The 21,230-nt window shown below is 58.7% G+C and overlaps 5 protein-coding genes across 5 annotated transcripts; 2 read left to right on the top strand and 3 right to left on the bottom strand.

Annotated features, from left to right (window-relative positions):
* Nucleotides 1–971: 971 nt before the first annotated feature.
* DCS_03917 (uncharacterized protein) lies at nt 972–2,783 on the top strand (the record flags this gene model as incomplete). Its single annotated transcript, XM_040801230.1, has 1 exon — nt 972–2,783. One exon carries the CDS (start codon nt 972–974, stop codon nt 2,781–2,783), a length of 1,812 nt encoding a protein of 603 aa, XP_040656263.1.
* Nucleotides 2,784–3,602: 819 nt separating this feature from the next.
* Nucleotides 3,603–5,697, bottom strand: DCS_03918 (uncharacterized protein; the record flags this gene model as incomplete). Its single annotated transcript, XM_040801231.1, has 6 exons — nt 3,603–3,860; nt 3,934–4,799; nt 4,853–5,292; nt 5,397–5,534; nt 5,603–5,630; nt 5,685–5,697. The coding sequence occupies 6 exons, from the start codon at nt 5,695–5,697 to the stop codon at nt 3,603–3,605; spliced, it is 1,743 nt and encodes a 580-aa protein (XP_040656264.1).
* Nucleotides 5,698–6,833: 1,136 nt separating this feature from the next.
* DCS_03919 (uncharacterized protein) lies at nt 6,834–9,899 on the top strand (the record flags this gene model as incomplete). Its single annotated transcript, XM_040801232.1, has 5 exons — nt 6,834–6,877; nt 6,934–7,224; nt 7,385–7,602; nt 8,529–8,692; nt 8,757–9,899. The coding sequence occupies 5 exons, from the start codon at nt 6,834–6,836 to the stop codon at nt 9,897–9,899; spliced, it is 1,860 nt and encodes a 619-aa protein (XP_040656265.1).
* A 699-nt stretch (nt 9,900–10,598) lies between these two features.
* On the bottom strand, nt 10,599–13,971 carry DCS_03920 (Transcription factor; the record flags this gene model as incomplete). Its single annotated transcript, XM_040801233.1, has 6 exons — nt 10,599–11,666; nt 11,808–11,936; nt 11,995–13,120; nt 13,173–13,277; nt 13,335–13,360; nt 13,420–13,971. 6 exons carry the CDS (start codon nt 13,969–13,971, stop codon nt 10,599–10,601), a joined length of 3,006 nt encoding a protein of 1,001 aa, XP_040656266.1.
* A 5,566-nt stretch (nt 13,972–19,537) lies between these two features.
* On the bottom strand, nt 19,538–20,991 carry DCS_03921 (phosphorylcholine transferase; the record flags this gene model as incomplete). The annotated part of the gene is made up of 3 exons (XM_040801234.1): nt 19,538–19,696; nt 19,765–20,098; nt 20,156–20,991. 3 exons carry the CDS (start codon nt 20,989–20,991, stop codon nt 19,538–19,540), a joined length of 1,329 nt encoding a protein of 442 aa, XP_040656267.1.
* Between the last annotated feature and the right edge of the window lie 239 nt (nt 20,992–21,230).

Here is a 21,230-nt window from a genome sequence, read left to right on the forward strand (position 1 = left end):
GTACATGTATACATAATTGTAGAAGGTACGGAATATGAATACTTGTACTACTCCTACAGTACTTGCAAGCATGTGAACATGGTACTTACTTGCAGCACCTACCCTGTGCGAGTGTGTGCATGTATACAAGTACACTGAAAATGCAAGTACTGTTACCTCGTACCGAGCACGGAGTACATAACGCAAGCAAAGGATTCGGTGTGATGTGATTCGTCCGTGACTTGTCTCCGCCATGTCACAGTCGGACATTTTGCCCTGGACTTGACTGAATCCGTCTTGGCTTCCCCTTCCCATAGTAAGCAGTAATTACTGTATTTGGACTAGGAAATTTCCCGAGTGCTGTGAAAAGGTTGCATATAGGCTATTTTAGCACGGAGAATTCGTCTCGTATAAGTACAGTACTTACTTACTTACTGTACACAGAGTTGCACCCGTACCCGTACAGTATGCCCTGCATTCGGTCAAAGTCTCATTACTTACGGGTACTTACTTACTTACGTGCACCGCCGCAATGCCACTCGTACGGATGGATGCTTGCCTTTGTTGGTGATACTCTAAGCACGCTGTACATGCTGTACATACAAGTACGTGCAAAGTGAATTACTCGCACGGAGTAATACCCCGTCCGTGCTCCGCCGTCACATCGATTCCTGCCGTTCAGACAAGGATTGACGGCTGGCGGCAACCTTGGAAAGCTCACCCTTTCCGATGCCCTTGAACCCTTCACTCACTCCCTCCCCTGGGCGGTTGGCACATGCCCGAGGTTCCCAATCATCCACCAACCATCAGAACGAACCATCAGGACCAACAGAACCGACGGGTCGAAGGGGTGAAATTTCTTCCCAACCTCGGCAACGAGCTTGCGTCGTTGTCTTGCTTGCCCCGTACCCCGGGCTGGACGACTCGACTCCTCGCCTACTCGCATGATTTAAAAGGCAACGACGATATTTTTTGCATCCCCGTCGCCGCACATGTTCCGGCTGAGCGATCCGCGCGGCTGGCCTACGCGGCTCGTCGTGCGCTACGTGACGATCGCTCTCGTCGTCGTCTTCGCCGTCACCAACTACCTCTTGTGGCACGATGTGGGCTTGTGGCGTGTCGTTGGTCTGCCTGGCATCGTGTCCTTGGGCCGCAAGCACGCGATCCAGAAGCTCATGATCGAGGCGAAAACCCGGCACGACCATCTGCTGACGCGGCGCAGCCGCAATGTGACGCAGGCGGCCGAGAGATATCGACAGAGACGCGGTCGACACCCGCCGCCGGGCTTCGATGGCTGGTTTGCGGCCGCCATCGAGACCGACTCCATCGTGGTGGAGGAATACTTTGATCGCATCTACAAGGACCTGACTCCCTTCTGGGCCCTCGACGCCGCCACCGTCAAGCGGCGAGCGAATGCCTGGCACTGGGTCGTCAGGGTCCGCAACGGCACCGCCGTCGGCTCCGGCGACGTCGAAGGCCGCGTTCCCTGGCTGCAGCTGTGGACGGAGCTCGTCGGCGAGTTTGCCGAGCACATGCCCGAGGTCGACATGCCCGTCAACATGATGGACGAGTCCCGCCTGCTCGTCCCCTTCGACCACGTGGCCAAGCTGGTCGAGCGTGAGAGGAGGGAGAGGCAGCTTCCGCCCGTCGACGACGTCAGGACCAACCTCACCGGGCTCAAGCAGGTGGACGACGAGAAGCCCGAGCCGTACGACCCGGAGTGGCTCGGTCCGAAGGAGCAGTACTGGAACCTCGCGGTCGAGACCTGCGGCCCCGACACGCCGGCCCATGGCGTCCGCCAGATCGACGACTTTGCCGCCCCCGCCGCCTTCCCACTCCACTACATGCCGACCTACGCCTACCGAGGCTTCGTTCGCAACTGGACGGCCGCCATGAACCCCTGCCTGCAGCCGCACCTGCGACAGCTGCACGGCACCTTCATCGAGCCCATCAGCTTGTCTTCCACCACCGAGCTGATCCCCCTCTTTGGCGGTTCCAAGCTTCCCATGAACAACGAGATCCTCATCCCCGGTGCCATGTACCTGACCAAGGACGAATTCTACTCGGGCGGCGACTCGCACGGGCCCCCTTGGCCGAGCAAGAAGGACGGCTTGATCTGGCGCGGTGACGGCTCCGGCGGACGGCCGAAGGAGCACACCTGGCACCATTTCCAACGTCACCGACTCGTCGACATGCTCAACGGCACCACCGTTTCCCGCGCCGAGGCCGAGGGCACCCGGGCGCTGACCTTCCAACTACCTTCCGGCGCCGTATACGACACCCCACGCGCGAGACGCAAGAAGCTCGGCGCCTGGCTCAGCGAAATCGCCGACGCGGCCTTTGTTCACCTCTGCCCGGGAAACGAATGCCCCTTCTTCCGCTCCGTCTTCGAACTGTCGCCGCCCACGCCCATGCGAAACCAGTACAACTACAAGTTCCTCCCCGACGCCGATGGGAACTCGTTCAGCGCCCGCTTCCGCGGCTTCCTCCGCTCGACGAGCCTCCCCCTCAAGGCCACCATCTACGCCGAGTGGCACGACGACCGGATCGTGCCCTGGGTGCACTTTGTGCCCCTCGACAACACCTTCCAGGACCTCTACCCCGCCCTGGAGTTCCTGGCCGACAAGGACGGTCCGGGAGATGCCGCTGCCCGCTTCATCGCCGAGGAGGGTCAGCGGTGGGCGGAGAAGGTGCTTCGGAGAGAAGACATGCGCCTCTACGTGTGGAGACTGCTTCTCGAATGGGCTCGCGTTTGTGACGAGGACAGGCACAACCTGGGCTTTGTCGACGACCTGAAGTCATGAAAATTGGCCTGCACGCGCGCACACACACACACACACACACACCCACACACACACACACACACATCACACATCACGCACACACATCGCGACTCGTGATGAACATCTTTCTGGAAGCGAGACTTGAAACTCGCCATGACGAATCGCCGCGCCCGTCCACAACCCCGGACATGGCGCAACTAGGGCGGCGAAAATGTTCAGGCCAGCGCGCGCATGGCATGTTGTCTTCGCAGCATGGACAAGGATACCGTGCAACGCTTACCCATGTTGTTTCTTGCGGTATTACGAGAAATGCTTGATTCTTCCTTCTTGGCATACAGGCCCTCTTGCATACGAGGTCCACCCGATCAGAGTTTTGGATATATGAGCATATGTTGCATTTTCCCCGCGGCGGACCAGGAAGGGCAGCTGGCCAGGGGGCTGGGCGACATCACCCTCCACGTATAACATGTGCCACGCCGTAGGATGGGGCGAAAACATTTCTTGGGTAGTCAGCGTGGTGCCAGCATGGTGAAGGATAAGACATGAACGAGTGATATAATTCCCAATACCGATTCACTACCGAGACGCCCGCGGTCCATTCTGTCTACTTGTGCGGGAATAGGGGATGCTTCGGCTCGTTGGTGTCGCCCTCCCCTTCCAATACAGTGCACGTAACCATATGTACCCATTCATAACAAACGCCTCGCAAGGTGGCATGACATGCCAGTAAAAGCTCAAGTACTCGTGCCCATCAACCAAACCCCACGACTTACCGGCGGCGTGTTCCGCACCCGTGTGTCGCCCACTCATCGTTTGGTTGCTCGAACCTCGCACTCGCTGTTACAACTGCAGGTTCGTCAACGGAGGTCGACTCGGCTGGCCCTTGAGATGGGCTGCGGAACCCTTGAACAGGCTCTGCCAGATAAAGGCCTCGCTAAGCAGCAGCTCAATGTCCTTTTCGGTCCAGCTCTTCGTGGGGAGGCTCTGGAGAAACATCATAATCTCCTGAAAGTCCAACTTGACTAGCTTTTCGGACCACTTCACGAGCAGTGCGGCACAGACGTAAAGGTGGAACTCGGAGAAGCCCTGCTCTTCGGCCTTGTGGGCTGTTAGTATTCAGACGCGCAAACGCAGCATGGGAGGGAAAAAGAAGAAAAGGGATGGTGCGCACAAGGTACGTATCCCACATGCGAATGGTATTCTTGACGCTGATTTCACGCATCAGAAGACAGTTCATCCATCGAAAACTAAACTGGATGAACTCGACACCCTCCGTTTCGAGGTGCTTTGACAAGGTGGTGTCGATCCGAGCGGTGAGGTCGCGCAACGCCCCCACTTGCCGTTGGATGCCCGGCTGGGCGACAATGTAATGATCCTGGATGCCGTCGAGAAGCTTTGTCAGACACCAAAACGAGTCGGCCTCGACGGCATCCAGCACCGACTTGGGCAGCTGTCCCGGGTCCATGCCGGATTCGATGTTGCTGTCGGCAATGTAGAGCCCGAGGAAAACCTGCCAGAAGGGGGTCACAAGATCGTTGATGCCCTGGACGTATCCGCTGGCGGGATGGCGGACGGCCCAGACGTACAGGATGCGCTCCAACGACCTTTGCGTCGCCTCGTAACTGTACAGCTCGATGTGGGGGTTGGTCCTGGGGATGTCGATGCTTATTTGGTGCCAGACGGCCTCGTCCAGACCCCTGGCTCGCCCGCCCGAGGCGGAACCGGTCCCCGTCCTCTCAAAGGCTTGGCGCACGCCGTCGACATACTCCTTTCGTTTCCTCTCCAACGTGGCAACTCTCCGCTCGCTGTTGGTGGGGAGGTAGCTCAGCAGCAGCTGCCACGTCATGGCGCGAACCTCCTCCGGCACACCCGACCACGCCAAGGCCCGCAGGTCAGGGAGAGAGATGGTGGAGGCTTGCAGGAGCTTCTTGAACCGATTGATGCGCGAGAGTCGAGAGTTGATGGCGTCCGACTCCTTCGGCGTCGCGTTGCTCGGGATGGAAGGGTAGTTGATGAGGTGCAAAGCATTCGCGGGATCTGGAGGAGCAGTCAGTCTCCATTCGCCACGACGGTCGTCGGACGCTTCAGACCTCTCAATATCTCCTTGTACTGAGGCCGCAGTATCTTGCCCTCGCTCTTCTTCGGCATCGGGTATGATGGGGCAGGCCGTTCGATGGCGATATCGGCACTGTTCGATTGACGTCGAGCTCCGCGAGAGCCATCCCCGCCAGACGATGGCAGCACGCCGGCCTCGAAGTTGTTCTGACTCGCCATCCGCCTCGACCTCCGCCGCATGTTGGAAAGACTAGGGAGCCCAAAGTCATCACCGTCATCGTCTTCGTATCCGAGCATCTCATCTTCGTCGGCTTTCCAATCGTCATTGGTGTTGGAGAGAAAGTTGATGTAGTTCTTGAACGGCGGGGTGCTAGATCCTCCACCGCGTGATGGAGGGGAGGCTTCATGAACGCGGCCTTTGGTCGAGGATGAGGATGTGGGAGTCTTGGGCCGCGAGGAGCTGGCGGTGACGTTTCTAGGTCCAAGAATCAGCAGTGCAAATCTCGGAGGAATGGTGGAAGGGGAGGGGAGGGGAGGGGAGGGGGGTATAGCTTGCGCGTGATGCGGACGTCGACGTACAGGGAGTCAAACTTGAGCATGTCTGCGTGCGAGTAGGCCGCACCGACGACCATGTTCCCATCACGCCCCAAGGGGGTGGTGGCGCTTCTCTTGGAAGCATTATCTCGTGCGGGCGCTCTCCAGAATGGCGAGACGGATCTAAGGACGAGAGGTCAGCAGTGGGCGCTACCGGCGAATCGTGCACGTCAAAGTCCTCATGGACATACTCGGATCGGTCTACCGAGGAGCAATGGGCTGCCGTCAGTCATTGTTCCGGTTGGGGGCCTCGGAAGGCGATCCATCACCTACCGACCTGGACCATTTCCGGCGGCCGTGGGGTAGTTAGCATCACGAGTAACGCTCGTCGAGGTGGGTGAGATGGAGACGAACTGTTGGTGAAGGCTTCTTGCCGTTTCCAGAGGACGACCACATGATCACGAACTGTCGGGTAGAGAGTCTACGCAGCGCCTCATACTGCGAGAAAGGGGGCGAGTTCGAGGCTGGTTGAGCCCCGTTGCAACTCAAGATCTGGCTCTTGGCGGTGGTGTACGAGGAGGGTACGGAGTACAGCCTGTACAAGTATTCGTAAGGTGTGTTTGTATTGGGCGGAACTGGCGTAGGCCTCAGACCACGACGACGCTCAGCAGCTGCTGCGGAGTGCTGGCCCCGCCTCAGTACAGGAGAGAAACCCCGCCAATTCAGCATTGTGACCGCTGGAAGGTTACTTACAGTAGGTGTACTCCGTACTTGTGTGTAAATAGAGTAAGTACTCTGCACTTACAGTACTTGTATAATACTAGGTACCTCGTACCTAATACCTAGTACTCACTCACCAACCGCTGCACTCCGAATTACCGTACGACTACTCCGTACTTGTACTTGCACTTAGGTGTACGTAAAGTACAAGCACCGTACAAACTACATGTCGTCTTGACATGTTGTACTGCCAAATGTGCTTCGAACATGTACATGTACTTGCACGGATACTTGGGACGGCGCCTCCACAACGGCACTTGTTTGACCCCCCCCCCCCCTCCCCCCCCTAAGGCCCCCCTAACAGTACAGTACAGTACTTACAGTAAGTACTTACTAGGTACCTACGGAGTACTGTGATCCGTTCACCCACTGAGTAGTCTGATTGGCTACAGACCAAACAGCGTAAAGCTTAGTCATCCGTTCTCCTGCGCGCACGAACGAAGTTGGCATGAAGCTTCTGCCATTTGATTGTTGGCAGGCTGATCACACACAACACAACACATCACACCACACGTCCACGTCGCACACCTGCTCTCCTCCTTTTTATTCTCCACGCCATCCTTTCCTTTCCTTTCCTTGTTCCGCACCCGACTCCTTCAGATTCATCTGAGCCGCGCACATTCATCCAAGGAGGATCGTCTGAGCCGTAGGCTGAACCCCCCCAACGCCTACAGCCGAGTTTCTCCTAGTGGCATCGTCACCATGACCGAGCCGGAGAACTTCGAAGAGGATCTCTTCGCCGACCTGTATGTTTCGAACGAACGAATTAGGCCAGGCCGGAGCTTCGCTGACTGCCCTACAGCTACGATGACAATGATGGCTCCAAGAACGCACCAGTCTCGAACCACCCTGCGGCTCCCTCAGCAGACGTTCCCGATGTCCACGAAAGTCACATGCCGAAGGCGCACGATCACACACCGCCAGACGAACGTGGTGAAGTGAACAATGGGCTGGAAGAAGAGGATGATGACGACGAGGTGGATTTCAATCTCGGCGGAGGCAGCACCTCGGCCCCGCCCCCAGCGCAACATGACGATATGCCGACGACGCCTCCATTCGGGTCGGTGCACAAAGCGAGCGCCAAAGATGATGGGTACGTGACTCTCCCGTCCTCTTCCACGTGAAATTTTCCGATTTTCCCCCTACTGGCGTCCCCCCCCCCCCACCCCCAAGTTGGGCTCGAAGATGGCATTGGCAAGGCTACTGCGCAACGTAAGAGGTGCTTGGGTGCTACCATGCTGCATTTTGCAAAGGGGATTTGGCTGGCTTCATGGGCGGCAGAGCGTCAGGCTGGGAAACGGAAATCCCCGGTTGAACAAGCAAGCACAAAACCACATCAGCGACGTGCAGGGAGAAAAGGTCATGTTCGAATGCTCGAGCATGCAAGCTCTGGGTGGGAAAGCACCAAGATTCAGTCTCCAACACTCTACAAGAGGAGAGGAATCTGCTGCAAGAATCTATGACGAGGAGGGTATATCTCGCCAACGGACGTCATCGTGTGGCTTTCTCCCGCCTGACCAACCCCCCCGACATGGAGAAGAGGCCGTCCATGAACATGCTCTTGTTGTTCATAGCCATCAGTGGCAGACAGACACGGAAGCTGTTTGAGGCAGTCAAGTCAGAGCGATCGCAGTGTCGCGAAGCTGTGACGAAAAATTGCCAAAGAAGGTCATCTCGTACCTAGCTTGAGAACCAGTCAGACAGACAGTTCAGTCAGTTCAGACAGACAGTCAGACAGTCAGACAGATGGACGGACAATAGTCTGGACGATAGCACAGGACGAAGAGATCAAGAAGAAAGAGACAGAGTCGACAAGCATGAACTGGTTTTCTCGCCGCGATCGCTCTCTTCGTTGGTGTAGTTGAAGCTACCGCCCCTCCGGCGCTCATCTCTGGTTCTCGACATCCGTCATCTTGCCTTTGCACTTACATCGAAGATGACAAGACCCGAACATGCCGCCTTCTGCTGCGAACCCAAGTCCCGGAAGACGCATGAGCCATGGCCTGTCGCGGATATCCCACCGTTGGCCGTGAGGCGGCTACAATGCACCAGTGTGCTTTGCCTGGACATGGTGGATGTTGGTTCGTTGGTGAATCACGTCGAGATGATGAGCCTCGCTAGCCAAAGCCTGCAAAGCCTCACCCCTGACTACCCTTCCCTCTTTGAACCCGGCTGCCCTACTTGCCCTTGCCATTGGTCGCGGGTTTTGCATGGCCGATGCCCAGAGAGCCGTTCTTGATATTAAAACATGGAAAACCCCCACTGGATGGCATCACTGACGTTTCGGGATATAGAAAGATGTTCATCGGCGGGTTAAATTGGGAGACAACCGACGGTACATCCAACTCATTGCCATGAGCGTGCGCTCCCGGCCGCGTTGCTGATTTTTTGCGGCAGAATCCCTACGTGACTACTTTTCGCAGTTTGGCGAGGTTGTCGAATGCACCGTGATGCGAGACAGCAGCACTGGTCGGTCTCGAGGCTTCGGATTCCTGACATTCAAGGACGCAAAGACGGTGAACATTGTCATGGTCAAGGAGCACTTCTTGGATGGAAAAATTGTCCGTCGACTCTGCCCCTTCTTTACCGGCACGGCGATGGAGCCTAACAGGTTGCGTGGTGCAGATTGACCCGAAACGTGCCATTCCCCGCGATGAGCAGGAAAAGACGAGCAAGATCTTCGTCGGCGGTGTCAGCCAGGAGACGACCGACCAAGAGTTCCGGGACTACTTTGCCCAGTTCGGCCGCGTCGTCGACGCTACCCTGATGATGGACAAGGACACGGGACGACCCAGGGGCTTTGGCTTTGTCACCTTCGAGAGCGAAGCTGGTGTCGACGCCTGCATCAACGTCCCCCTCGAAATCCACGGCAAGCCCGTCGAGGTGAAGAAGGCCCAACCACGCGGCAACCTGCGCGAGGAGGAGGAGGCGGCCAAGCGCAACAAGTTCCGAAAGGGCGATGACCAGTCCGGAAGCCAGGGCAGCGGCGTGGGCGGAGGACAGGGCGGAGGCGCCAGCAACGGCATGACGCCGCAGGTCATGGCGCAGTACTTTCAACGCATGCAGCAGTACTTTGCCATGATGCAGAACCAGATGGCCATGAACCGGGGCATGCAGATGAACCCGGCCATGTGGCAGCAGATGATGCAGATGCAGCAGATGCAACAGCAAATGATGGGCCGAGGCGGCGGCGGCAACAACCCCCAGAACATGCAGAACATGCAGAACATGATGTCGAACATGCAAAACATGAACCCTCAGATGATGCAACAAATGCAGCAGCAGATGCAACAGCAGATGATGCAGCAACAACAGCAACCGTCGCAGCAGCAGCAGCAGCAGCAGCAGAAGCAACAACAACAACAACAACAACAACAACAACAACAACAACAACAACAACAGCAACCGCCGCCGCAGAGCGCGGGCAGTGACCAAGGCAGCAACTATGGAGGAAACGGCTTCCACCAGCAACCGCCGGCGGGCCCCGCCGGCGGCCGCCGAGCAGGTCGAGGTGGCTACGGGGGAGGACATGGCGGAGCTTATGGTGCCGGCGCCCCGACATCATGGGAGGGAATGTATGACGATGTTCCGCAGCCCAATGCCGGCGGGGGAGGCGCTCGCCGAGGGGGTGGCCAAGGAACGTCGGATCCGCAGAACGCTCCGCCGGCAAACGCTCCCACGGGACCCAAGAATGCCGGTCGCCCAGGCGCCAACTACCGTGGAGGCGGCCGCGGCGGGAACAGAGGCTTCCATCCTTACTCGAGGTAGCTGCGTTGCCCTTGGCCACCCCGTTGCCCTTGGCCAGCCGGGCGAGCCTAGGCCATGGCATTCGCGGTAAATAGGAGGAATCAACAATGCAACCGTCAGCTGTCGGCGGCGTCGGCGGTTCAATCTCTCGGTCGGACCCGCCTCCTTCGTGTACGGTTTGCAAGTATGTACCGGGATGGTAGGGGGCCCCACGAAGTTAGATGGCAGCGATTCCAGTCGGAGCAGGATCTTCACGTTGTGGAGATACCAACCGGTGTGGGATGGAGAAGATTCACGTCGATCAGTTGAACGGGTGCGTTCCAGACATATGTCCTAGGAGGAAAATGGCTGGCGTGCAGGATCGTCAATAAAAAGCACAGCGCAAAAAAATCGAGCTTGGTAATATTTATTGGAACAAGTCGGAACTTTCAACGATTGTTGTGTTCTTGAAACGAGAACATGCACGCAACCCGTTTTGATGCCGCGTAAAGAATGCTTGCAATTGTAAAGGGGGGGGGGGGGTGTAGAATGCGACAATAAAAGGGGAATGGAGCAACATGAAGCGAATTGCTGGAGACAAGAGTGGAAGCTGTTGAAAACAAGGGCAAAACACAATCAAAATGCCTGTCCATAAAAATGCCTGTCCATCCGTTCAGTCGTAGTCGTCGTAAACACTGTACCTCTCGGGCTGCCGAAAACACCATCCATTTCTGTCGCCCTCTAGAACCACTTCCAATTGCCGACCTCTTCCAGCCTCCGTAAAACGCCAACAGCGTCAGAGTACAGGATGCTTCGCCCACCCAGGCAATCTCTGCTCAAGACATCATGCACGACACCGACAACCCCTTGTGACTCTTCGCGCCCCGAAAGACCCTGGAGTTCTCCAGGCTCCATCTCTGCCACCGCCAGGAGCCATCCCACCGCGGCGCCTCGAGATGACTTTGCCACGTTGCGTTTGCCCTCGTGGCCAAAGGCCCAGCAAACAAGGGCGCAAACGTAGATGCCCCAAAAATCGGAAATGTCCACCCACGGCGCACCGGCGGGTGGTAACGCCAGAGTTGCGTTGTCATCGCGACGCGGGTCCGGCCCCAAGTTGAGGGATATCTTGAGGGCTTTGGCAGCAAACACTGTAGCAATGGCGGCGCTCCCAGATTTCTGCCACTTGCCCAGCTTCTTCTTATACTCGGTGAACGTGCTCACTTGGGAAATCTTCTTGTTGAAGGCCCAGCTATCACCGGAGACTGAGAGCAGCCAGTGCAGTGGTGTGTAGTGAAGCGCCATGTATGTATACGCTCCCGGAGACCATGGGAGCATCCTAGGAATAGTCATGTCATGGATGTCGATGCACGATGCATCTTCCACCAACTCGATTTCTGTCGGGTTTCGTCTTCGAGGTAGCTGAAGCGCTTGCGCGGCAAGGAGGAGCGAAGCGTCAAACAGCGGCATGGATGCGACGCTCGACGGAGAGACCACCTCCTGCAGGGCCTCACCCACGGTCCGTAGCCTCGTCCCTGCGAGGTCAATGCTAGCCCAAGCAGCAGCACTCTCCGATTCCCAAGCCTGTTGTGTGCTCGCAGATAGCGGAATAGATAGCATCATGGGCGAGAAATTATCGAGTCCGAGCACCGAAGTAAACGGCTGTTCGTAATACCAGATGCCGCCGACGCTAAGAATGAAGCAAGCGGCGAGAAGTCTTCGGCACGACTCTACCCGAATCCAGCGCTCCCACTTCTGGAAATTATCGCAGCCGACGGCAACAGAATCCCAGGCGGGTTGACCATTGGCGACCTACACGCAGTTGAGCGAGATTCCACTAAAACTCCGAGACTCGGCACGTCCAACCCGTCAAGATGGATGCAGAGCAACATTAAGGGGAGAAACGTGGCCAAAAGGCGACGGCGGCGGCGGGAGGATCGGTAAAGAACTCACCATTTGACAGAGGGCATCGAATCGAGGCGAAGGGCGATACGACTCTTTGCTGCGGCCTCGGAAGCGAGCGTAATATTCACATAAAAGAGTTGCCTGCATGACTGATAGAGAAAGGTGTGTTGACTTGAGCTGTGAGGTGGCGCGTCAGTGATTCATTTCTTGGACAAGGGTAGCTATCATATCGTACCGTAACGGATTTCTGCGAGGCGTAAGAGTGCAGCAGACTTCCGGCAATGCGGTGTTCCCTATGCTGCAGGAACTGTGTAGCCACGGCGCCCATGGAACAACGAAGCACATCCATGTGTTCCGCATCCATGCCAGACTCCTTCGCAAAGGTGGCCCGGTGGATGATGGGATACAGCGGATGGACTCTTGCCCAATATATGTCAATATAAACTGGTAACCGGCTGCGGACCTCGCTGCTCAATGATGCGGGTAGCAGATCCGAAAGTGCAGACGCCGACTCCGGCTGACGACCGCAAGCCATCGGGTTGACCACCCGGTCCGACGGAAGCGCAGAGGGCGTGGTCACTAGAGTCTCGGATGATGGACCCAGGGCCAGCTGCGGGGATAGGCTACGAACAGCGGCGTTTGGACCGGCGGAACCGTAGATGACTTCGTCATACCCCGACAGGGGGATGCCGGACCCGTCTCCGTACATCGACGGGTAGGTTTGCGTCGTAGAAACGGCAAAGCCAAAGGGAATAGGATAGCTGCCGCTGCCCACGGCAGGACTTGGCGCACTCCTCGCGACGATGGGGTGGGCGAGGGATCGGTTCCAGCCCGGACTCGGAGTCGGAGCCGGTGCTAGCTGGGCCCGTGACACGCTTGAAGGCGGCGCAGAATAGCTCGACAAGACCGGGTTTCCCTGCCAAGCAATGGACGGATGGGTAACGTTGGATACGCAGAGTCCCGGAATGGAATTAATAAGCCCAAGTCCGGTGGAGGGTGCGGTGCGAGGTTGCGAGTACCCAGAGGTTGTTCTGGCTGCGGCGGATTGCATACTCGGCATAGAATCTATGATGTATTCGGTCTTCACCTCCCCCACGCCGAGCTCATCACGCACCTCTCGCAGCTGGGGTGTCGACTGTCCCGTCGACCAGCGCCCAGGTGCCATGGCCATGGCTCGATGAGATGGATCCGGCTTGGAACCGGCGGGAGGGGGGGGACTGCTCAGAGAGTGAGGCATCGGCAGCATGGACTGTGGTGGCGAGTTTCCCTGCGAGACCTGGCCGGGGCTCTTCGACCCACGAGGGCGGGCCGACGTTCCTTGGCGGGGGGTGGTGACCTTGCTGCGTTTTCCACCATGATCACTGTATCAAGTTAGCTTCAACATGGCGACAAGGGTCCGGCAGCTGTCCTCACTGTTTCTGAAGATGTCGTTCGAGCAGATCTCTGCGATGAAATACCTTGTCGCAGCCGAGAACCTCGCAGGCAAGTTCTGGAGGCGTATGGCTCAACTGATGACGCCTTGGAGAATGATGTCAGTGAGACTCTACTTCACCATGGCATGAGCGGCAGGCCAACCTCAGATGTTCGGCACGGGTGAAAGTCTGGGTAAGGCATTAGCTACCTAGACGATAACGATGGACATGAGAAGGGTTATGCATACCTTGGGGGGGCGACAAATTTCGCAAACGTGCACAGCAAGTCCCTTCTTGGCCCGACTCACCCTGCCCGTGATCGGTGTAAGTTTCAACGGCGAGTCTTCGCCGGAGACAAGAGGTCTCATGGGGGCGCTGGGATATGATCCCACGGAGTGTCCGCGACCATGAGAACGGCTGTAGCCATGGCCGTGGCTGTGGTTGTGGCCATGCCGGTAATGTGAATCCATCGAGTCGATGCTTGCGGTGCTCTGGCGCCGATCGGACTCGACGCGAGGCGTAGGGCGAGCCGGGGGAAACGGCGAGGGCGACGACGACGACGACGGGTCGATGCCCAGCCGTTGCAGAGAATAGGAAGGGGGGCTATGCCGATGGCTCCTTGCTGCCGTAGCCGGCGATGAGGTGGTCGCGACGGATAGGACTGCCGCGGTGGCGTAACCCGAGGCGGTGACGGAGGGCGCGGGATGAGGAGGACATGTCGGCGCCGACTCTCTCGGCTTTAAGGAGTGCGATTCAACATGATCGTCGTCGACGTTCATGATATTTCTGAGGCTGGCCATGGCGGACAGCTATAATGGAGGCGAGGGTGAAGGTGAACGAAGTCGGCCGGCCGGGGCTGCAAGTCAGGAAGCACAAGGCCAAACTTAGCAACACTGCCCTCCTCTCCCGGGCGGATAGGCCTTATGGCGAACCAGGCTCGTGTCGATCGGCTTTCTGGAATCTACCGCGACAAACATGCAGCCGATGCAAGGGGGCTGTGGCGCGGGAAGGACTGAGGGCGGGTGACAAGCGACCGCCGAGCCTGGGCTTGGAGATGGTCCGGTCTGGGGTAGAACGATTATGCCGGGCCAGGTCTGGTACAGAGCCTCAGCCTCCAGTCAAGTCACGTTGGGGGGGACGAGATGACATGCAGCCCCCATATGCAATGGAACGGTATGCACTTTGACGACAAAGATAGGACTGGAGAAAGGTCATGGTCAAGCGGGAGGTGAGGTCGACCAGGCCGAAGGAATAAATGGGAAAAGGGTGGGTGATGAGGTGGAGGGAAAGGGGGGGGGGCGGAGGGGACTCGCGGAAGAACGATGGGATGGGATGCCGGCACGCCGGAAAATGACGACCAAAAGCGACAGCTACGAGAAGCTGAACAGGGACGGATGTGTCCCTTCGTGGTGGTGTACGTCGCATGCACGGAGACGCATGGCAAAGATGCGCCCCAGCAGACTCGACGAACTGAATCGGCACGAACGGGGAAAGCGGCGGCGGTCCATGGTCTTGGGTTGACACCCCCCAGTCGCGGCGGCTGACGAGGACGAGACAGGCAGCGAAGACAGCAACATGCGTTGCGTGTACAGGTACCATTCTCGCAGGTACATGTGTCGTGGAAGAACGAGTGCGAGCATGGTGCGGTTACCGAAGCCAGGCCAGCGGGAGAACACGCGCCGGATGGTAATGGAGGGGGCGCGCGGACTGACCGACAGGGTTGCCCAGCCTCATCTCCAAGGGCGCCGTGGCAAGCCAGATCGCTGATACGCGGCGACTGCAGATATGGAGGGTGTTGTGGCTGACGACGGTGACCATAATTAGAACTGAAAGGTACAACAACTCCGTCGAAAACCGATAGTGTCCTTTCCTGTCCAGACTGCTCCCCACACCGGCCCCCCGGTGACTGGTTGGCTGAGGGGGATAGTAAGAGTCTTATCATGTACGGTGCGTAGGCACATGTACGCGTGAGAGCCGTCGAGACGGTCGCCAAGGCGCAATACGAAGCGATTGCACGGAGTACGGGTACAAGTGCAGTAGGTAAAGTCGTCGACGGGGGCCCGAGCTTGTCTGCGCAGGTTGATTGTCGTGACAACATCATTGCCGGCCGGCCGGGCGACGGGTATGGCGTCAAGCAAGGCGAAGCTCGAGGACAGGGTCCGGGCCAAACGGCGTGGGTGGCTGGCTGCGATGCCAGCTGTCGCACCGCGCTCGATCAACCAGGCTGGGGAAGTCCGAAAGCGAAAGCGGAGCTGCTGCTGCGAGGAGCTGGAGGTCGATGCGACGGCGGGGAACCGTCCGCTTCGTCAATCGCCGCACGTCGCGTTTGATTGATAGCCTGCCTGCCCGTCCGTCTGCCTTGTTGCCTCTGCGTACCAGACCGGCCTGACCGACAAGCTGCGCGCGTGAAAGGGCGCCTCTCATGTTTGCAGAGCTTCCCTTCCTCATATTGAAGTTGACAGCGTTGAAAGGCAAGCCTAGGAACGGCAAATTCCTGCACGTCGGTCCTGTGCTGCGCAGTCGAACGGATTTGTCTCGAGGCCAAGGTCACTACGTTGTTGCAGATGGGGCTTCGTTCGAGAACAGTCCCCAAGCTCCCTCGAAGATCATGGCGAGGACACGGGACTCGGTCATGCTTGCGGCTTTCTTCTTTGCATCAAGTGGACGCTGCTTCCTGCCTCTCGTGGGAGGTGGGGAGTGTCGAGCATCTGGCGGCCATTAGATGCAAGTCAGAGATCAGCGGCCGAATCAGATGGTCTCCTTTGCAGACGTCTGACATGCAATTCCAGGGCAGAGTCTCGGCAGGCCAATGGGGGCGCAGGAGATGGCCCTGTGGCTTTGACCAACGCTGCCTTTGTCTCGGTCCACCAACCGACTCGATGGTCCCCTGATCGCTGTCGACGGCGAAGGCGGGCTCTCCATTGAAGACGGTTGAAAGTCGAGAGAGCGCGTGCCTAGCGAATGGCCTTGCTCAGTTCATTTGATAGTCTCGAGGCGGCCAGACATTGCATGTTCTCATGGGCCGCCTCGTCGGAACACGGAGCAGATGGCCAAGCCTTGGACTTGTTAGTCGGGGCTCGTGCTCGAGGTCGAACTCGAACGTGTGATAATCAATATGAACAATATTCGTCCCGTTCCTGAACAGGAAAACGCAGGTACGAGCCGTCCACACCCTGCCAGGGCTTTATCGAGTTCGCCGGAAGTAGATCAGGATCATGACGGTTCGCTTCCAAATTGGTTTGCTAGATGCGGACAATTCTGTGACCTTGATTGTCAAACCTGGCCCTGCAGAGCGCTCGCATGGGTTTTCGGCTTCTCCAGCGTGAAACTCGTTCCTACCTCAAGAACGAGTACCTGTACTCGGACAGCATGTAGCATGCATGGCACACCTCATGAGCAAGTCGAAATCTGACGACGGACGAGCGGCACTCCTGACCACTCTCCGCCATGGCTATGGCGACAAGTCGCCAGGCCGGCATCCACCTAGCCGACTCCCCTGTCAGCGTGGCTTTCCGGGGACTTGTCTCGCCGTCTTACGCACTTACTGCATTCTATTCCGAGCAAGCACCCTGATATGTGTACAAATACAGGGCCGCAGTGGAGCGATAGTTGCTCGTTGCTCGAGCTGAGCCAATTCGCCTCGCCGTTGGCCACCTTTTTTTTTTTGGGACAGATCCGAGGTCCCTGTCCCTTGTTGCTGTTCAAGGCGCACGCATACCGACGATGCGCCCATGCACGCACACGCCACATTTGGCATGCAACTGCTTCGTGCGCGGTGAGGCCGAGGCCGCCCATGACCAGATTGCCCCCCCCCCCCCCCCCCCCTTTCGAGGACGCCGTGCAGGGGCTCCTGAACGGACGGCGAGGCGAACAAGCCAAGGGTCCTCGCCATTAGCGCGTTACTGCCGGCATTGCATGCATGCGGTGCCTGGGGCGCTTATCCCACCAGTTGTCTCGTGCGAGAGGTGGCTCCGACATCCAACAGGAGAAATTCAGGCCAGGCCAGCCATGCCATGCCACCCACGTTCCACGTGGAGCAGCAGCAGGAGGAGTGCTCGGCAGGATGTAGGTGAATGCAGGGAGCAGGCGGATGGATAGATCCCGTGCGATGGAGACAGAGGCGACATGCTGCAGTTGTCTGGGCTTTCAAACCCGACGGAGAATCGAGGAAACAGAGGCAGCAGCTGGAATTCGGGCCGGTTGGACGAGGAATGCGCGCAACCCTGCCTGCCTCCTCTTACTGGAGGTAGCAAGATGCAAGAGCGACCCCTCCCCTTCCTTCCCTTGGGCTCGGCGCAAGCGAGAGCTGTGACGCAATGCCATACCTGCCGCAATGATGAATATTTGCCTCAGGACGAAACTAAACAGTTGAAACGGACCAGGTAGGGAATACCCATCACCTATGCACCTTCTGTATCTGCCGTACCTGGAACCCACCGGATGTTCCGAGGCAGTCGCAGACACCCAAGTAGGAAGGCATGAAGGCGCCATCTCATGGTAGCAGCTGCCAGTATGATCTGGGACTTGAAAGCTGAACCGATAGCATCATCGGACAAGTACGCATGGGCCAACATGGTTGATGCTTGGCTCATCGCCGTGTGTGATGACGAGATTGCTGGTCATCGTTCGTCTGGCCGCTCCATGCTCCCGCCCGAGGTCGACAGAGCACCGACAAACCCCCATGTGATGCACATGCTGTATGTGCAAGTACGGAGCAAGGAGTAGGACAAGTTATACATGGTGCAGGGACACCTTCTTCGGCCACGCCGACAATCAATCGCATGCCTGCCGTGTGTAGGCCGGGCCGTCGGCATGAAAACGACGTTTCAAATTGGAGGCCAATCACGGAAGCACAGACAATGACGACGGGCGTCTTCGCTATTAATACAGCACGACGGAGTACATGAGACGACCATGCCTCCGTCCCACGAGCCGACGGGAGTCGGCGATGCGTGCGGTTGGGAAAGCGAGACGGTGCTCGAAGCACAAAGCACGAGTACGGATGGAGTGACGTGAACAGGGCATGTAATTTTGCCGGACGAGAGCTCGGCACATTTGGCATATCGGAGCCGCCATCAACATTCATTGTTCCTCCATCCGTCCCGTCCGATGTCCTCGCAGGTCGAATCAAGCGGAGAGGCAGGGAAGACAGCCAGAGGGCACTCGAGTATATGAGACTCCGGCATGAGCTGCGCGTGCGGCCTCTCCGATCTTGCCCTCTCACATCAGCGCTCGAAAGGAGGCGGATGCAACCAAACGATGACTGCGCCGAGGAGGCAGTCATCAGCACATGCACCCCCCAACACGGGCGCCCATGTGCGCTCCCGTATGCGGTGCCACCTCACCTCACCTCACCTCACCTCAACCTCTGGCTTATGCCTACGCATCGGAACGCGGCGGCTCGTGGAAAGCGTCTCGAACGATCAAAGGGCCCGCTGCCGGGGGCACGCCTGTCACCGGGCACATAGCCGTGCGAGCACGGGCACAGGCACGGGCGCGGGCATAAGTGCGAGCACGGGCACGAGTACTCCGTACGAGCAGCCAGGACCATGCATGGCATGGCAAACAGGAGTCGAAGGTAGGCGTGCTGTGCTCGTACTCGCACTCTCGAGCACACGGAGACAAAGCAGATGCACATGCGGGCCCCGCTCAGCAAGTGATCAGCATGGAAAGGATGCTGGTGTTGCTGGGTCGCATCGATGCATCGTTTCGCCGCATAGGCGCCCGCCCGCACGTCGCCCCTGCCCCTGGCCAGGTAACGTATCGGCGACGCAATTCTTTGGCGCCGGGCTGATGTACCGAAAGCCTACAAAGCATGCGTACGAACCACGTGTCTGCCGTCTCTCGGTTTGTCGACGACGGAGACGATGATTCAGGCTCGCGCGGCACGCTACTACGGCCCAAGACATGACGGTTCGTCGGGAGGAGTCTTCGACATCATGGTGAACGATGGGCTCTGTTTCACGTCCAGATTGACATTTCTTCCCCATGCGGTTGTCTCCCTCCCCAGCTACGTACCTCGCGCATCCATCCATACCATCGTCACCAGTACTTTTGTCCAGCTTTCCCGCCGCACCGACATTGGGCCACCGGCTGGACCAGCATAAGGGGCGCGGGTAACCATGCGAGGGTAAACGCGAATGGAAAAAACGACGACAAGTCAATTCTCACGAGAACTATTTCGCAAATCCGGTGCGCCGTTTTGCCAGTTGCCCCTCCCCGCCACCACCTTTCTCGTGGCTGTTGGCCCAAGCAACTTCGATCCCCAGCGGCCGTTCTTTGCCCTTCCATGGGCCATTACGATTCCTTTTATCGAGACTTCATACTTTCTGACCAAGCACCGCATGGCTAGCTTGCGTGCACTCATCATGCCTTCGTCGGCTTCGGCGCGACGAGGTTGGGCATCGACTTTCGGCGCACATCGGCCGGAACGGTGGGGGCGCCGCCCGAGCCGCTCTCGTCGGACTCGTCGTCATCGCTGGGAACCCGACTGCTGCTCGCGACGGTCCGCCGGTTCTTGGTCATCTGTTCTCGCGCGTCAGCAGCGGCGACGAGGACGGTCTTGCGTGACGGTGAGGGTACGGGACACCTACCCATGAACGCACGCCACCGACGAGACCGAGGGTGTAGCCGGTGACAAAGTCCTTGGAGTTGCCGGGTCCGGCGGTGGGCGACCTCGCCAGATCACTGCCCTGTGAGTTGAAGCGGGCCGGGCTCGCGGGCCGGCTCGCGGGCCAGAATTGCTTGAGTTCCCTGCTCAGCTCCTGGCCGGTGCTCGTCCAGTTGGTGATGATGTTGTCTCGTAGGTCCTGGACGTGACGCTTCAGGTCCATCTCGTTCTTCTTGAGCCAGCTGACGTTGAGCTCCTGCCGCGACGTTCCGCGCTTGAACTGGCGCGCAATGTACTTTTCGTAGTCGCGGACGATCCTGCAGAGGGCGCCTTAGCGAGGCGGCACATCCGTCGTGGCCGTTCGACCGACTCACCTGGTGATGATGCCCGTCGTGCTGACACCCTCGGTTCGCTGGGTGACGAGGAACTTGCCCGTCTCCTTGATCGGTTGGTAGATGTCGTCGCCCTCGTCGGCTCCGTACGGGAGGTCGTCGTGGGCGACGTAGTCGAGCCGGTTCGCGTCGAGGAAGTCGGGCGTGACGACCCAGGGGCAGTCCTCGATGACCTCGTCGACCCACCGACAGTGGCGGACCGTCTCGGCGCGCTCCTTGGCGGACATGACGGTCAGGCCCTTTCGCTTGTGCGTCTCGTTGTCGCCGGTGACGCCGACGACCAGCGTCGTGTTCGGGAAGGCCTTCTTGGCTTGCTCGAGCTGACGCATGTGGCTGCGGAGAAAGAGGTCAGCGTCGTCGGTTCCGCCGACGGGGACGAGGGGCGGACGATGGACGGACCCCAGATGGAAGAGATCGAAGACGCCGTCGGCGTAGACGCGGACGGCGCGGCCGACGGGAGGCGGGTTCGTCGTGAAGCCTCCGGCCGGGTCCGTGAGCTTGCCGATGGGCGGCGGCTCCATGCTCTCCGTCTCGTCGACGTCGGCCACCGAGGACCTGCGTCCCTTGCTGCGGCCGACGCGCTCGTTCGCGTCGCAGGGCTCGCCGGCATCGGTCGGCCGTCCCGAGTTGGCCCGCTGTCGCTTAGGATTCGGGCCGGCGCCGTTGGAGGCGCGTGGACGGTTCGTCGACGACGCGGCCGAATCGTCCGTGTCGCGGTCCTCGGAGCCATCGCGCACCGTCTCTCGGGCGCCGTCGAGCGCCTTTGCGGCGGCGACGTCTCGCTTGCGCTTACCGTTCTGGCTCGACGGTGACGGCATGACGAGACGGGGTTGTGCGAGTGCAAGCGGGAGGGGGGGGGGGGATAAAATGCAACGCTCACGAAACGGCCGACGCGTGCTCTTGGTTTCGGGCCAGGTGGCGCCGTCGGCTTGGCTTCGCACGGCGCACGGATGAAGGGAAGGATGCAGATGCCGATTGTCAACGACGGACCGAGCCGAGAGGAGAAGAAATGAGGTTGCGTGCGTGGTGCGGCGAGAAGAAGGGGAGCCGACGACGA

Source organism: Drechmeria coniospora, chromosome 02 (assembly GCF_001625195.1).
Source record: "Drechmeria coniospora strain ARSEF 6962 chromosome 02, whole genome shotgun sequence".
Classification (NCBI taxonomy): Eukaryota; Fungi; Ascomycota; class Sordariomycetes; order Hypocreales; family Ophiocordycipitaceae; genus Drechmeria; species Drechmeria coniospora.